The 18,202-nt window shown below is 32.1% G+C and overlaps 1 protein-coding gene across 2 annotated transcripts; it reads right to left on the reverse strand.

Moving 5' to 3' along the window:
- Positions 1-3,936: 3,936 nt before the first annotated feature.
- On the reverse strand, positions 3,937-16,381 carry LOC125576686 (MADS-box transcription factor ANR1). Of its 2 annotated transcripts, none has more exons than XM_048737252.1 (9): positions 15,176-16,381; positions 14,816-15,000; positions 12,706-12,784; positions 10,925-10,986; positions 10,187-10,286; positions 4,643-4,684; positions 4,450-4,533; positions 4,229-4,362; positions 3,937-4,142 (listed from the first exon to the last, which is right to left on the reverse strand). In XM_048737252.1, exons 2-9 carry the CDS (start codon positions 14,998-15,000, stop codon positions 4,127-4,129), a joined length of 702 nt encoding a protein of 233 aa, XP_048593209.1. In that variant the 5' UTR covers positions 15,176-16,381; the 3' UTR covers positions 3,937-4,126. The 2 variants fall into 2 exon arrangements, with proteins under 2 accessions (XP_048593209.1, XP_048593208.1); XM_048737251.1 differs by having other exon boundaries at positions 4,229-4,368; positions 15,176-15,334.
- Positions 16,382-18,202: the final 1,821 nt, after the last annotated feature.

An 18,202-nucleotide genomic window follows, 5' to 3' on the forward strand; every position in this document is an offset into this window, starting at 1 on the left:
TTAGATCATACTTGTCATCATATAGATGGCATAGTGTTATCTCAGCTAAATCTCAGGTTCACAAAGGACTAATCAAAAGGGTGGATAATGGATCATCCAAATGAGTATGGAACGATCCATGGATACTATTCAACCGCCCGAGACGAGCAAAGAGCAATTTACCTATCACGGATTATACACTGACGGTGGATCAGCTCATTAACACTACCTCATGTACATGGAACTCTCTGCTTATTAGCTTACATGTTAAACCGGAAGATGCAAATCTTATTGAGAGTATACCTTTGATTCGGATTCAATATGCGGATAAAGATGGATAGTTTTGACAACAATCCGGGAAATTTACAGTTAAATTGGGTTATGATATCGAATCACATTACCCAGATTCTGGATGACAGGCACTTGTGCTAGGTATGGATACGAAAATTCTAAAGGCGCATTGTTGGAAACTTAAATGCCCCCAAAGTTAAAACATTTTATGTTGCAAATCATCTATGGATGTACACCGGTAAGGCCAAACCTAAGAAGCCAATGTATAAAGTGTAATATTTGAATGTCCACCAGTTACTCAGGTTTGGCCTCTATATACGATTCCTACTAATCCAGAATTCCACATGCAGTTAGTTTTTGCAAATATGGACTATTTGTTTTGGATGATTGAACTGTTTATAACAGATCATTAGTTTGCATGGATGTTCTGGTATATTTGGAAGGGACATAATGAAAAAGTTTTTAACGGTTTTGAAAAGGATCCTACAGATACCCTTCAGCTAGCGGAGACATGGGCGTTATTCTAGTAGGAAACACAAGTGGATACAAATATCTTAGGGAACCAAGTTTTACCCCCAAGGGATGAAGAATTTTAGAGTCTACTGCCTAGGATTGGAAGATGGTGTTTTTCAGATGTATCTTGGAAAGATAATGAATTATACTCAAGACAAGGTTGGTACATTACTTTGGAGAGTTTTGATGGTTTGATAGGGATAAGGAATTCTAGAACCTCTTTTTGTCCTCTACCTGGTCAATTGGAAACATTAATTTGTGCAATGAAAAGTATGAAAAATTAACGACAACTCAATGTTATGTTTGCGATAGACTGTTCACAGTCGGTGAAGATGGTTTCAGACCAAGAAGAATGACATGCTTTTGCAATATTCATAGAAAATTTCCAAAGGTAGCAAGCTAGCTTTGTTACCTTTCAGCTGAAGTATGTACCCAGGACTCAAACATAATGGTAGATTCTCTGCTCGTGGTGCACGAAGAAAATCTTTTTTTTTTCCATATGGACACGAAGTCCCAATTTGGTTAGAAGAGTCCTAATCGAGTCTATCTAAGTTGCTTTAAAAATAATTTAAAAAATTATCTATAAAATTGTATTTTCATGTAATCCTTAAATACTGTTTATTTTAAATCTATATATATATATAAATAATTAACTATTTACATCGTTGTTACTAATTATAATTAATATTATATAAAAGAAAATTTATTAATAAACGTTAAAATGAAAAAAAATATAGAACATTTATAAAAATAAAAAAGTAAAAATGATAATATTTCTGAGAGGTTTAATTACATTTTCAACTATATATTATCTGAGATGATTAAACATCAAAAATAAAATTTAGTTAAAATATTTCTACGTTTTTAAAATGCGGATTAGAATCTAGTTTGATTACAAAAGAAGCATATATATATCTTATCCTTTAGTGTTATCTTTGGATCTAGAAGTATTTTGTAACATCCTCCTCCGCTAACAAGTCTGAAGCGTGAGTTAGGCATACATGTCTACACCACAAGACAAAGTATCGTGTCCAACCAATGGTCTCGAGGATCCTAGATGCGTTTTCTTTTGTTTAAATCCACTAACCCAACCATATCCACCGATTCTATTTACAGTCTTGAAACAAGCGGTAGAAAGGTTTAGATCAACCATATGCCTAATTTTGCTTTTTTGTTTTTTTTTGACAACAAACATTCATAGACTCATATAGACTATGTAAACCAAGAAGGAAACTCTACATCCATGTGCACGACGAAAGATGGTTGTTACCTAGCACTACGTGCCAAGCTATCTGCCCTTGTGTTCTCCGTCCTAGGTACATGAACGATATCTGCGTTGACAAAACTTTGTCGCAAAAGCTTAATATCTTCCAAGTAGCTTTCAAATGCTGGCCATTCCTCTGGTTCCGAAACCATCTTCACCAATTGAGAACAATCCGTTGCAAACGTAACCTGAAACTGCTTTAAATTTCTCATACATTCCATTGCCCAAATTACTGCATCCATCTCCGAATGAAGAGGCGAGAGGCATTCCCTTTCATTCCTTGCCCCCAGTAAGCCATCAAAGCCTGGTAACGTACTAAGCCATCCTTGTCCTGAAAATGGATCCTTACCTTTCCAAGAGCCGTCCGTGAAACACTATCTACATGTGGTCCCTAGATCAGTCCTTACATGTCCTTCCTGTGCCACCCTATGATTATTAGTGACATGTGCCTCAGCCCACAGTGTTGATTCAACTTCTGCCAGTCGAAGCGTTTCCCTTGGATTAATGTCAATATTACTCACACTTGTTGTTTCGACCCTTCCAGATATACTAGAATATCCATGCAAACTGATGATCCTCCATTTTTGGGTTAACTCTCCAAAATAGGTGGTCATATTAGCAAAAAGTGAGCCAATTGGGAAAATGTTTGGATTTGATAGGATCTTAGATAGTGCCTATACTTGACGTGTCGGGGGATATTCAAAGAACACATGATTGATTGATTCCTCCGAATCTCCACACCTGGCACAGCAAGCATCTCCTTGTACCCCTCTCGCTCTCAGATTTTTCGTTACCGCGATACAACCATACACCAATTACCATAGAAAATGCTTTAGCTTCGGGGGACACCTCACTTTCCAGAAAAAAGCTTTGAGGATATCAACATTAGGACCATAAAGTTCAGGTGGTTTCTCCTTATCAGGATAAATCCTTTCTATCTGATACCCTAATTGTACTGTGTATTTCCCGTTCTTGCTAAAGTGCCATCCATTCTTATCTTCCAACTGATTTCTACTGAATGGTATACTCTATATTATTTTTGCATCGTGTGGATCTACCAAGTTCCTAATTGCCTGTAAATTCCAAGTGTGGGATTCCGAATTAATGAGAGAATCCACTGTGAGATCCGGGTAACTATTATGAAGGTTTTTGTTAGCTGGTCTCGGGCGGGTGGATGGGAGCCAGGGATCATTCCATACTGAAATAGACGATCCTGTTCCAATCATTTTAATTAGTCCTTTACAAACCAGAGATCTAGCAGAGATAATACTCCTCCAGCCATATGACGGGGAATATGAGCAAATCGGTTCAGGGATGAAGCATTCCTGTAATACCGTCCTTTGAAAACTTGAGAAAAAAAAGAATTTGGCTTCTCGATCAGTCGCCACAACTGCTTCCCAAGCATTGTCGTGTTAAAATCAGTTAAGTCCTTAAAACCTAGCCCACCATTATCCTTAGGGGCACAAGCAACTGCTTCCTAATTTTGTTATACACCATAATTACACCAAAGTTTTCAAAACTTGACTTGGTTTCTTCACCTTATATATTGGGGATCTTTCTATTCAACTTAAAATGTAGTAGAAAATACATACTGTCTATATTGTGCACTTCATAAAATCAAAATTTGATAAACATATTAATCCAAATAAACTTCAATTTTGATAACTACGCACAAGGTATGCTAATGCACACGCATAATTTCTATAATATTTGAATAAAGTAGTTGCCCATATTTGTAAAACTTGAACTCCAAGCCATTGTCCAAATATATTTGGTATGTTTTTGAGTATAAAAGTAAGAAACTTTTTAATTCTTGCAAGTTAGGTTAATTTGATATAACTTTGTGAAAAATGTCATTTTCACAAAATTTGTTAATTTCATTTATAACAAAATAAAAAAGATGAAATTATAATGTATGTTGTGTTTGGACTCACATCACATCATTCTTTTATGTTGTACATCAAATATTTTCGGTTAAAACGTAATTTGAAAAACAATGCATATCATATACAAACTTCATGAAGTAGTCGCCGGAGAGACGACCTCATTTGTAGATCGATAGTTGTCCAACACTTTTTGCTAAAGAAGTTGTAGCCTGGTTCAAATATTCCCACATTTTCATTAATATTAGTAAATATAATCTTGGATATGTTTAGATTTACTGTAAGTGAAGAATCTTACCCCAGTTTAATTGATTTTTCTCTAGGAGGTTGTAGTTGTATGAGTTGAAGTTGCGGTGGTGCATATGTTTCCTTTAGATTGGTTGCTCGATCTACGCTTGAATTGCCTTCAGTAGCATTTGGATTTCCATGAACCTGACACTGCAAGTGTTTATATGTGTTAACATAATATATTTATTTTATGTGACTGGCTTTTCTATTTTATAAAATTATTTCTTTCACCTTCTTTTGCAGTTTAATATTTTCGTTACGCATGATATCTACCATACTATGTAGCTCTTGGTTCTCCTTTTGGATAATTTGTCCCTGTAAGAAACATGGCTAGTTTAGAGTTATGGTAAAAAATATAAGAAATGTATCAGTTTATTTATCATCACACAATAGCAAATTTTTATTAGTTATTTAACTAACAAACCTTAAGGTTGAGTTCTCTGATTTGATCCGTCAAAAGTTGGTCCTGTAGAAAGGAAAAAGGTATTGACTTGAATTTAATTTGATTTTTGACTACCTTTAGTTATGATCAATGATCCAATTAATCAAAACTGGGCAAAATCCCAAATACTCCAGAAACCAAGGGACACAATATAGACAACTTATAAATAACTATCTAGATATGTTGATAGTTCTAAAGATTGGGATACAGATTTGTATATAACTCCACACACACTATAATTAATTTGTAAAGCGAGAAGAAAATATTAAGAAAAAAAGTAATGAAGAAAACCTTTCTATATTCATAAGTATTTCAAGTGTTCTTCGAAAAAATTCCTTTATATTTAGAGTATAAAATATTTTAGCTTCTTTGACTTCTATAGATATCACAAATTTTGGGTTAGTGATAACTATCACAATAAACATTCTCAGTATTGGACCTAGGCATTGTCCTTTTTATTGTTATTAGGTTACATTGTTGTATGTATGACAGACTTGTATATATATAAGGCATCGTCTTTATAATTTATCAACTAAGGATCTTCATTACAACTACAAAAGGATGTTATGGTATCAGAATCAGTCCACACCATGTCCCATTACTCCAGCCCGAAACGTGTTTCAATCATCTCACTAATTTATGATCCAAAAAGACTCAAATCCATCGAGATACCTAGAATAAAGCATTATTCTGGAAGGAGTATGATAGATTTTGTCGACGTAAATAGCTAAATGAGTCATTATCTTGAGGGAGGGTTTGGAGAAAAGATCACACATCAGTTAATTAAGATAGGATTAAGTAACATATAAGAGACTTGGGTCAATCCGCTTATCACCAATTAGTTTTAAGTTGAAATCCTAAGAACGGCTCAGAATTTCTCAATTTGACCGTGTGTTTTGGAAAAAAAGAGATCATCCATGAAACCACATGCATAGGAACTCCACAACAATATGGTCGTGTGGAACAAAGCATTGCATCTTATAACCGTGGTGCGTTGTCTTCATTTCGAAGCCTCACAAATTATTTAATTCTGGAGTTACTTGGTCTTGGCAGCATGTTATCTTATTAACCCTCCCACTACAATCCTCAAAAGGAAAATTTCATACGAAAAAATAAAAAACATTGAATCATCTTAGAGCCATGGGCTGTCCCTGATATATCTACAATCAGAAACATGGAGAGGACAAGTTCGAAGCTCGACTAACCTTTCGGAAAGAAGGTATGGAATGTGTAAAACCTCTAGACCTGTTTTATCTCAGTAATGGGACATCATTTTCTGTGAAACATAGTTCTCTTTTGCGGTTTCTATAGCAGCATATCAAACTCAGCCTTCCCTGCAGAGTGGAACTTCTGCATTTGTGGAAGATGACTACTTTGATTTTGCCACAAACACGTGTTCATGCAGTTGAGAATATCTCTGTACATGAACAGAGCAGCACCTATCTCAAACAACATTGAAACTCGTCTTGAGTTCACAACACATGAGGAATATGTAAAACACTCTCCTTCATTCGTTGATTCTCAAGATGACTCTACCGACCCATCTTCCGTTCCGACCTTGGAAAACTATGAAAATGAAATTGATAATAAGACAAGATTCCCTATCGCTTCGCTTGATCTGCAAACTCTAAGTGGATCTCATTGCTCCAACGACACCAGCTGATCCTACTTCTCTTGGACGATGTCACAGACAAGGAAATTCACCAACAAATCTGGCCGATAATTTCACTACTTTACTTCATCAGCCATATCCGACAAAAAACATTGTATCCCATTATCAATTATCTCTTAAGCTCCAATTTTTTGGATCATTATCAAGCTTATCACTTCGCTATTGCCTCTGCCATTGAAATGCTTAACTACAAAAATGAAGTGGAAGATGAGAGTTGGAGGTTCGATGTAGAAGATGAAATCGTAGGTCTTGAGGATAGAGAGCTATGTGGACGGTTGAAACCTTACCACCAGGGAAAAAACTCTTGGTTGTAAATGGTTTTTTTTGTTTGAAATTTAACTCAAATATTTCTCTCGACAATCCAAATAAACTTAGGGAAGAAAACTCTTGGTTGTAAATGGTCGTCATACATACTTGTTTGGACATGCTTCCCAATCTGAATCACACTTTTCTGAGAGTGACAATTATGTGTTTGCTTGATGTAAAATCCCTTGACCCGGGCTGTTTTTCACGTATATGACCACATGGAGAGCTACCTCCCAATGGAATTCTTTTGGATTGTTCATAAATTGTGAAAGAACATGGATGACAAAGATTATCTTTGGTGTGGTGGTACTTCAAAAAATAAGCCGTCAAATTAGATGATGATATCGATGTGGTTCATCCATAATATCCACCATCATCGTTGAGTAACTTGTGGTTCTGCTCAAGTGAAAATGTAGATGGCTTTATGCCCAACAGTTTTGTTTTAGAGATGATATCAAGTGAATATTTATGTTGACATAGATACATTTCTGTAGGACTATATGCGACTTCTAAGCCAACAAAATACCAAAAAATGCCCAAATATTTGAAACATGTACTCAAATAGTCTTTGAACTTATCGATTTCAGAGTAGATGTTACTTGTTATGATGCGATCGTCTACGTAGACAATGACATGTATACGAACTCTGGCTTTGTCAAGAGCGAACAAAGAGTGATCCCAGTCAATGACGTCTTACATCAAACGATACTCGATCAATGATGTACGTATGACGACCATTGTATGTATGAGAAGCTTGTATATAAAGCACTGCCTTTGTAGTTTATATGTGACATCCCGGTCCCAAGCCGAATCATTAATGAAGAGGCCCATGATGTTATGGTCCATGTATAGAAAATCATATGGTTTTCCCTTTCTTCTTCTATTTAGGTATTTCTTTATAGAGAGAAAACATAGTGAAACCCTGCCCGATTGAAGAGCCACTAGCCGACAACAGAGGAGAACAGCCAGCCACCATGAAGTGAGGAGATCTCGTCGTGTATCGATTCCTTCTCTTAGTTTTCTTTAGTCTTCTGCTCTTTTCTTCTAGATCCAGCTACTGATGAGGGTAAGGAAACCCTAATCACTATCTCTTTGTTCTTCTTTGTCTCTTTCTTCTTCTAGGTCTCTAATCTAGGGTTTGGGTAAAAACCAACACTATTACTTGTAGATCTGGTTCGTTGGGAGAAGTAGAACACATGTCTACATCATTTCATATTTCAACTAGCAGATCTAGGATAAGGTGAGAGCTTGTTGCCATCTCTATCTCCTTTTATCATTAACTCATCATGGCAGAAGTTTCTAAGTGGATCATTCATACCTACATGTATCTATTAGCATACATGTAGTTGATTTGTCTGGATATATATATATACTTAAACATATAATATATATGATGGTTGTTGTGTGAAAGAAATAGATATATATTGCTAGGTTGTTAAAATGAATATGGTTGAAAGATGTTTGAGGAATTGTGTGAGATGATTGTGTTGTTTGTGAATATGGCATGTGTGGGTGGTGTCTAGAAGTTAAAGAAAGGCTAAAGGCCTATGTGGTGCCGGTGAAACATAATGTAGATAAGTACTTCTCCTGCTTTGCATCGTTTCTTGTGATTTGTGAACAATGATAATTGTGTAGCATAGTTGGTAGCTAGATATGGATAAGGGGGGCATGGAATACATATGGTGAGTTACAACAATAGTTAAATAGCCTAACATAGCCAGGTTAAGAGATAATTGAGCATGCCTTGATGTTGTTAGAATTTCATATAGACCTTTATGACACAAAATTAGGTGGCATGATACATCGCCGGAGTGGACATGCAGCGTGTTTGTGTGTGGAGTTGATAATTTGGTGGCCGATCACGCGTGAACCGGTGTCGGTACAGTGATTGCGTGAAGGCATTGAAATCACGAGTACCTATTTAGGTTGTGAGCTCTCATGCGACAACATGAAGAACGTGGGTACCGATTTAGGTGTTCATGTTGGCACCGTCGGGATTTATCCTCGTTTCTTGTTGTTTGCTATTGATTTATTAGATGTTCTAGTTAATATATGCTATGTTGTGTGATGATTGTTGGTGATTGATTTCAAGAGCTTATGACACTGCGTATTTGTCGAAATACTCACCTCTCCTTTCTTTTTAGGTGAGTCCAAGGAAGTGCAGGAGTAGTCGTCATGGTCTGGTGCTGCGTGTTTTGGTTGTTGAGTTCTATTTAAGTTTTTTTTTTTTTTAAACTTCATACGTTGCTTTAAGTGTTTCCTATTCGTTTTAGTACAGTTTTGTAAAAAAAAAATTGGATTCAATCCTTAAAATAAGATTGAATTGGCATTTTTAAGTTTTTTTTGTGGATGAAGACAATGTGAATACATGACATATATTTTGAGTAAAAAATGGGCATGACACTATCATTCTAAGAATCCTTTTTACAACTACAAAAGATCTCGGCACTCAGAAATCCCCTATATATTATTTGAGAAACATTGCAACATTTTTTTGTAGCCACATGTCATCACTAGAATGATTCTTAGAATCCTTAGAGAAATAGGTTGGTCCATCTAAATATATAATAAGCTTTTTATTAAACCACAATAAATACATTATTAATGTGCTTTATTATTTCCTTAAATAAAATTACGGAATTGCCTAATGTGGCTAAAGTATATATGACAATTAATGATTTTGAATAATAAAGATTTGATAAAAATAAGTGTGTATTTATAATTATATATGTTTAATTTTAAGCTATTAAAATAAATTAAACAATCATAGTAACCATATAATAAAAATTTTAAAAATTATTTATATATTATATTTTGAATTTTTAAAAACGAGTATAAATTACTAAAACTGTTAAAAGTTTCACATTCAAATTTTGTGATCTATGATTTAAAACTTTTGTTATGACATGATACAAATAATTAAAAAATAATATAAGTTGAAAGTCTCATTTAATAAGTATCAAAAATAAAAGATATATAAATATATGTATTATTTTAAATTAAACTATATGCCATATAAAAATACATAAATATCTTAATTTTGAAATTTACTTTAAACATTTTTTTGATAAAAAAATTTGAAAAAATATTGACAACTTAAAATTTTAAAATATTATAAATTACTTAAACCATTAATCCCATAGTGAAAATTTTGTTATCAATAATTTAGACTTTTTGATATAACAGATACAAATGATAAAAAACAATATGAACAAAAAACATCATCTAATAAATATTAATATTAAAATATACCATATATATGTTACTATTATTTAAATTTAATTATATATCATATCAAATAGAAAAAAATATTTTTTTGATTTATAAAATTTATTTATATGTTCGCGCCAATTTAATTATATAAATAGTAAATAATGACTTTTTAATTATTCAATATATATTTATTATTTCATAATATGTTATAAACATATAATATATAAAATAATATATATATATAATGTTCATTCCGCGCAAAGCGCGGATCTTAACCTAGTGTGAAAATAAAAGAGAGATCACCAATAGCTTTTGGACAAATTGATGCATATTACCTTTTTTAGACGAACACCTTTTAGACTTTTTTCTAGCTGGTCTTCAAGGTTTTGTAGATCATTAGCATTCATTCCAGAAAGTTCTTCTCCTATAAGTTTCCTGCATGTTATGTTAATTAAAAATTGTTAGCTTTAGGTAGTGGAATATTGCTTCTTTTAATAGTTCTACTTTTGTAGAGTTCTAATTTTTTTGGTTTACAATTTTTAAAAGTGAGTTTCTTGTATCATTGGCCTTTTAGACTATAATTAACCTCGGTCTCTTAACTGGAGTTATTATCTTCGGCCAAGAGACGGTTCTTAGCTTTTTAATTAAGAAAAACTAAGAACTGTCTCTTAAACAAGAGATATAAGAGACGTTTCTTATCCGAAAAATGTAAGAAAAAAAAGTGTCAAATCATGAGTTAAGAACCCTAAATAAGAGATCGGGTTAATCATAGTAGTTGAGGCCATACGGTTTTCTATATGAATGTGAATTTTGAAAAAGAAATGAGGGATTTGTGATTATCAAAGTTTAATCAGATCTTTTCCTTGCCAAAAATTAAAATAATAATAATAAAAGAAGAAAGTACCGGATTAGACGACGGTGAGCCAAAATTGCATTAAATCACCCATATATTTTTGTGTTCCTTTTGGTTTACACAATTTGTCGTGTATAATACTTTTCCCCTTATACTAATCTCATAATCACCATAACACTCAGTTTATGTTATTTACTTTATATGGGACAAGAGCTTTTACCTGTGGCATTGTTGTAGATAATGGAGCTGTTGCTGCAAAGTCGCAACCTCTCTTTGCCAAAACTAGTAACATAAAGAGAAAACTATACATGTTGATATAAATAAATATACTAGAGGGGTCGTGGCTATAATATAGAGTTTGAAGAGCTATCTTGACACCACATAAAAATCTGAAGCTGTATATTTATCCATTAATTAACACATAAAATTAATTTTAATTAAAAACACACATAAAAGTAATAACATAATATACCTTTTAACCATTTGACCACATATTTTTAGTTTCTTTTCTAGTTATAGACAGAATTTTAATTATTATTAATTTTACTTGCAAGTTATTCTATCCTTTCATACTCTTTGTTCTTTATGCACTGAAATTTTCATGTTTTACCCTTTTATATGAAAACGTTAAAAATCAGAAATAAAACATTTGTATTAATATAAACTCATCTATACTACATTACTTTATAAGAAACGATAATTTTATAAATCATATTATTACTTTGACAAAAATATATTTTTTTGCCTCCGCGCTGGCCATATCAATATTTATTTTTTATAGTTCAAACTGCAAATTTCATTTGCTTATGATTTTTATAGCCAACCAATCATGTGTATTTTCAATTCAAATAAATGACAAATATAACTTTAAACATGTAAAACAACCAGACGAACTATTTCGAATACTTCTTGAAAAAAAAAAGAAGTTTGCTTTCTCGAACAATAGACAAACAAAACGTTTAGTTTTTTTTTTGGGTGTAAAACAAAGCGTTTAGTTGAAACAATATGCTGAGAATCATGAGCATGTAATTGTATTAATGTTTTATTCTTTCAGTTAACGATCAAAATTAACAACCTTAATTATATACCAGTCTTGTTACCCATACCATTTCAAATTTGAGTAATACTTAAATTTTACTTCTGACAGAAAAAACATTAATTATATTATCAAAAGAAAAAAAAACATAGACAAAGCTGCATTCAATCGTTTACAAATTAAGGTTGAAATTTGACGGGGGTAATTTTTTTAAATGTTCTAATATGACATTTACTATACAAAAAAAAAAGATTCTCATGAGGTTTTGGAATGTAGACCTAATCCAACACACTACCACAATATGTAATAATTTTCATTCTATATATTATCCGATCACCTATGACTTGTGAACTTTATTTTGGTACGTTTGCAATTGAGCTAACAACAGTTAAATTTTATTAAATCTTAAGTTTTTAAAAAATATTTGAACTAACTTAATGTAAAACTATTGATATCATGATATGTAATAGTATTTTCACGAGAAGTTTATGATATAATTAATATACATTTTTATCATAAAATGATTTTAATTTCGGTTCACCTTTTTGGTAAGCATACAAATTTATATGTATAATTGAGGTACATTTGTAAGATTTTCGTAAATTTACAAATTTGATACATGTGAAAAATGTAAACTTATTTTTTAGGAATCCACATTCCAGTTTTCAAAACCCTATTTTCAAACTGGTGTTCTACTATTAGAATTTGTTTCGAAATGCCTGCAGTGATGAGTTCACAATTATATTGCCACGCCGGATCAGTCGAGCAAATTCAGAATGCTATTTCAGAATATAATACATAAGAATGTATAGTTGTATTTGCTGTGAATTATAAACATTTCCAGGATACGATTTTGAAAGTCATCCATTTCAGAAAAACTGTAAAGGTATTATTTTATGGAAGTCCTAGTGAGACAAATTATAATTGACAAAGAAAATAATAAATTCTGTTTCTTTTAGAAATACCTTTATCTCTGAGGCATGATTCAGTAGTTGATGCTGCTCCTCTTTTACCTTGTTGTACCGCCCAATGATACTTTTCATACTAAACATATTCCAGAAGAAATAAATAACAAAATGATATGAATAATATACTAACATTTAAAAAATTACTAAAAAAGGTCATAAGTTATGTAAGCAGACTGTAAAATTAAAACCTCAATATTACATAAAATAGATACAAGCCTTATAAATCCTGTATTAACTTTTATTCTAGTGAATTTTTTAAATTTGAACACTTACAGAAACATTGCATACATAGAAATATAAAATATATGTGCTACTACTAAAAACGTAAAGTTGTAAACAAAGTTTAAGGTGTCAAGATTTAAAAATACATGGTTTGCCATACCAATAATAACAATAATAGTAACAATCACAATAGTAATAATGCCAAATGAATATTGCTATGCTAAACTTACTATACATAAAATGTTAGAAAATTTAACCTGAACTTTATGGAAGCGGAAACGTAGAAACAATATTTAAAATATATAAGAATGGATTTAAAAAAAGAATCAAAATACCTACATATAAAATAATAGTAATTAATAAATACAATAAATAAAACATCAAACACATATTTTAAAAGAAAAAGCAAAATGTTTACATCAACATAAATCCAATATACAAATCTTAAATAGTTAAAGTACAGATAACAATCATCATGTTAAAATCCAATATATATATATATATATATATATATATATATATATATATATATATATATATATATTAAAAAATCATTCTCATTTTTTTCACCTCTATCAAAAACTGTTTTCAAATCTAATTTTTAGATTCCTTCCTAAAGTTAATAACATCTAATGAGTCAAACTGATCTTTATTTATCCTAACGAATCAAATTTGATCTAATCTCATATTTCTTAATTATTTATTTTATATACTTTTTTTTAAAGGAAAATTTTATCATGTTTCCCGTTAGATGTGTTCTCTATAAGCCTTAGTTATAAGGAGAAGAAAAGACGATGGAAACGAGCTTCCATGCAACGTAGATCTTAACTTCAAGAGAGAACAAATTTCAAAATAATAAATGTCCTGGATGCCTTTTTGAGGGATTTCTATGGTTTTGATTGCGATTTAGGTTTAGATATTTAAGGACTGAATCCAATATGCATGGAAGATAAACAAATAGTTTTTTCTCATATATTTTTTGTTTAATGTAAATGATGATTGATAAATGTTTAGTTCCGTCCTATTTTTGCATTTTTAATCAACGAGAAATTCAAGAAAATACGTGGTCTTAGTCCTTACAATACATTAGCTACATACTTAACATGAAACTGCATAATGCAATTCTATATACCTAATAATAAAACACAAAATCAAATGATATTCGTTCTATGTTATATGGAAAGGCACAAAATAAGCTTTCATAGTTCACAAATTTTAATTTAACACACATACAATGGAAATATTAACCAGAAAAAAAAATTAAATTGCAAAATAATACGATATAAACAATTCAAATCTAAATTCTTATACCACTGAACGAGGAAGCAAAAGTCAAAAACTTTGATCTGTATATGTTCTTACTATAATTTTAGACTTAGCACGACGTGAAAAACCAACTGTGATCTTGATGCCCTTGCTACATACTAAGACTCAAATATATTACTTGTTTGAATATATGAGTGAAGTAAAATTATTTAAGTCAATTAAGAGTATCCAAGTCATTTTACCTAAGCGAATATTACAGTGATAGGCTGGACTCAAATCAATAAGAACAAAGTATAGTATAAAAAGGTAGACCGAGTCTAAAGATGAGAAAACATGTTCTATACTTTAAAAAACATGTTTTATAACGAAGAAACAAATATAAAATATTCCACGAAAGAGCTCTTCGTATCCCTTAAAACATATACTGTAACCCTGTTGACAAACTAGTATGAAGAGATGAGACATGGTCATGAGTAAAAATTTTGTTTACATACACATGTCTTCGCATAATGAACCGCAATAAAGAGAAGTAAGGAATCTAACAGGCAAGTAAATGCAACTCAAAGCAAAAAATTAGAAATAAAGACAACAAGATAGTTTTTATTATTAAGAAGCTGACCTTGAATTGCTTGCGAAGTCGTAGAGCTTGCCCGTGCTAGAGAAAATAATAACACCAACTTCAGCATCACAAAGAATTGATAACTCTTTAGCCTTCTTAAGCAACCCACTTCTTCTCTTGGAGAAAGTCACTTGTCGACTTGTCGAATTATCGATCCTTCTTATTATTATTTTCCCTCTCCCCATCTAATGTGCATCACCAATTTCAAGAAGTATGCACATCGTTAATGTCAAAAATGATCAAATCTAGATGATCTTCCTGATTCAAACCTTACTTTAGATTTGTTCTCTTTTATAGCTAGGTTTCCTGATTAGTTGTATTGAAATTATATGTATATGTACTCGTGAAGATTTGACTTACTTGATTAGGGTTTTTTCCAATATAAGGAAAGAAGGCAGAGGAAGACGAGAAGCTTCTTTGTTTTTTTTTCTTCAATAAATATGCCTTCTGAGTTTTCTCTGTGTATATGGCAAGAGAGCGGATTGAGGATAAAACCACTGCTGGTATTATTACAATCAGCAGTTTCGTAAAGTCTCTATGGCGCGAGTATAAAAACCCTTCGTACTCGCTTTTATACTGGCAAGTCTGATTGGGTCATAAATCTTTGACCTCGTAACTTGTTAAGATCGCGAGGCGAAGATTCTGGCAAGCATGTGAAGAGCGAGTAGAGTCAAATGTAGACAGGAGCGCGTGAGCTTAAAATATCCTCGGACGCTCAGATATAAACCCACGAATCATGGGGCGATGAAACAAAGTGGTATTGAAGCAAGCAATAGATGATGAACACGTGGATATTTGAGAGATGCTTTTGTTTCTCGGAGTGGTACTTTGTGAATTTAGCAATATATCTTTCTGTAATTGACAATGTTTAAGTCTTTATTTGGCTTTTGGCAGAGTTGGTGCTGTACTTGCACTGTTGTCCGATGATGTAGTCTTTCTCCACAATTTTTATTTCAGAATATTTATTTTAGAACACTTTTCAAATTTATAATTACACCATAGGAAATTTTGCATTTCTAATAAACCTTTTCAAACTCTAAGATACTTTAAGAGAAATTTACTTAAATAGCATAAAAGTTATTAAATGACTCTCATAACATACATTTTAAAAAGAAAATACTCAAATAATTCCTAGACCCTAAAAAATTACAATAAACATCATTGATTAAATTTTTCTAATTGAGATTATTTATAATTAAAAACTGATTAACTAATCCACGTCACTAATAACTGTTCCACGTTAGTAAACCGTAATCGAAAGAAAGAAGAGGCAACTCAAAGGTCAGAAAAATCAAAACCACTGATTTGAATAAGAATTTGGCTAAGAATTTTGGTAATGCCGATGCTAAGGACCCATTTGATTTTTTTACTATTTATCCTGCCAAGGACCCAATTAGACGCGACTTGAGGGCTAGGTAAAAACTAAACCAAGTGGACTCAGCAGCGGCTGATGTAAAAGCATGAAGCTGAGTTAAAAAAAATAGAAAGCTATGTCAAAAAAGAAAGATATGGCTTTAAAGAAGAAAGATGCAGCTCATTTAAAACAAAGCAGAAGCAGTTGAAAAAGTAGGAAGCCGATGCTTTAAGAAGGACAATGAAAAATTGTAAAGGCGATGACGTTCAGAATGCTACAACAATGATCCCTAAAATAAGAATACATGTTGCAAAGAAGAAACAGGTTGCAAATGATAGTGAGCTCGAGGACGTCACTGACGATTTTATCGCGCAACAAAACAAACTTCGGATTCTGACAGCGACGAAGAGGAAAGGATTAGGTCTGCAAGAATTAAGGCTTATTGACAGTCAAGTGTTCAATTATCTCCATATGGGTTTGCAGTAAGGCCATAATATGTTCTCCATCACGAGTTTTTTCTTACATTGGAGACAATGGAACGACATGCATGAGGAAGAATTATGAACCTTCACAAGCAATCTATGATCCTCTCGCACCTTTTTATCCAACAAAAGTGGATAAACTTATGGATCTCCTAAGGCCATTCAAGTATGACCTTTTAAACCATGTGTTTATATGACTATATTTGCCTATACTGACTTGTGTTTAATTGTTAGGGACATTCCACTTCTAAGGTGTCATGAGGATATTGACTTGTGTTTAAAGTCAAACACATAACTAACCTCCTTTTTTTTGAAATTGGTTTTGCCCTATTCACCCCACAAGTTCATATAATTCACGAAAATGTCATCAATTTTTTTTCTTTTCGAAAATGACATTTTTACTCTCTCACCCTCATCATCTTCAAGTAATTACAAGATTGCCATTGTCATCAATACTCTAACCACCATGAACAACCAATTTGAAGCTCTTAATGCTCTCAAAATCGAGTTACCCTTATTCTTTTTTCATTCTTATGAAATAAGCACAACATATCTCTCACTTTCTCTCCACATTGAGCTAAAAAAACCCAAGATTTTGATTTTACATTTTTTATGGTTCATAAAGTCATAGAAGCTAACGATTATGGGTGGGTCACTTTCGTTTGAGATTCTGTGTGCTTGGAGAAGCCTTATGTGTGCTAAGGAAGTTATCTCACCAATTTAAGGTATGAAATCAACTTTTTTCCAGCTCTGTTCGTCAGACGACTTACATGGGAAGTCGTCTGGCAGTAGACGACTTACCTGGAAGTCATCTGGTCAACGCAGATGTTATTTTTGCAATTGACTTTGAAATCTGTTTTCTGAGACGACTGAAAGTTAAGTCGTCTGATTTTGTTTGGTTACAAAAAATCTCCAAAGAACCTAGACGACTTACATTTCAGTGGTCATAGGTTAGTTTTGCATTTGACTGGATTATTTCAGAAGTTTGACTTTCCCGGACGACTTACATTTCAGTCGTCTGGTGAAAATTGAAATATCAATATTTTATTAACACTAAACGACTTACAATTAAGTCGTTATAGGTTAGTTTTGCAATTGAAAAAAAAACTTCAATATTTAATTATACCCAGACGACTTACAATTAAGTCATCCGCCCAACGACTTACATGTAAGTCGTCCATAATTTTATTCTGAGATTCTGGTCAAACCTCGTTAATCCTGGACAACTTACATGCAACCGCACGGGTGTTTGTTTTCATTTTTCTATACATAAATTATTGTTTTAGAACATAAGTAGTATATATTTTTAATGTTAATCATATACTTAAATATTTATATAACTATTTCAAATACAATAATTTTATAATTTACATGTTATAATTAATTAATTGTTTAAACCTTATGTATTTGCCACTTCTTATTATATATTTATCTTATTGTATTTGCATTTAGCTATTAAGAAAATTAATATATTCATGAGAAAATATATTTAAAAAATATTTTGTATTTAATTTATGCTAAATTCTGACCCGTATTTCAAAACTGGATTTC

This window comes from Brassica napus, chromosome A7 (genome assembly GCF_020379485.1).
Source record: "Brassica napus cultivar Da-Ae chromosome A7, Da-Ae, whole genome shotgun sequence".
Classification (NCBI taxonomy): domain Eukaryota; kingdom Viridiplantae; phylum Streptophyta; class Magnoliopsida; order Brassicales; family Brassicaceae; genus Brassica; species Brassica napus.

What these genes read in the sequence shown, in the direction of transcription:
- LOC125576686 (XM_048737251.1), bottom strand. Translation starts at nt 15,000, where the DNA reads ATGGGGAGAGGGAAAATAATAATAAGAAGGATCGATAATTCGACAAGT. An exon ending in GACTTCGCAAGCAATTCAAG is followed by an intron (nt 12,785 to 14,815) that starts GTCAGCTTCTTA and finishes GAATATGTTTAG; the next exon opens with TATGAAAAGTATCATTGGGC. An exon ending in TATCTACAACAATGCCACAG is followed by an intron (nt 10,287 to 10,924) that starts GTAAAAGCTCTT and finishes CATAACATGCAG; the next exon opens with GAAACTTATAGGAGAAGAAC.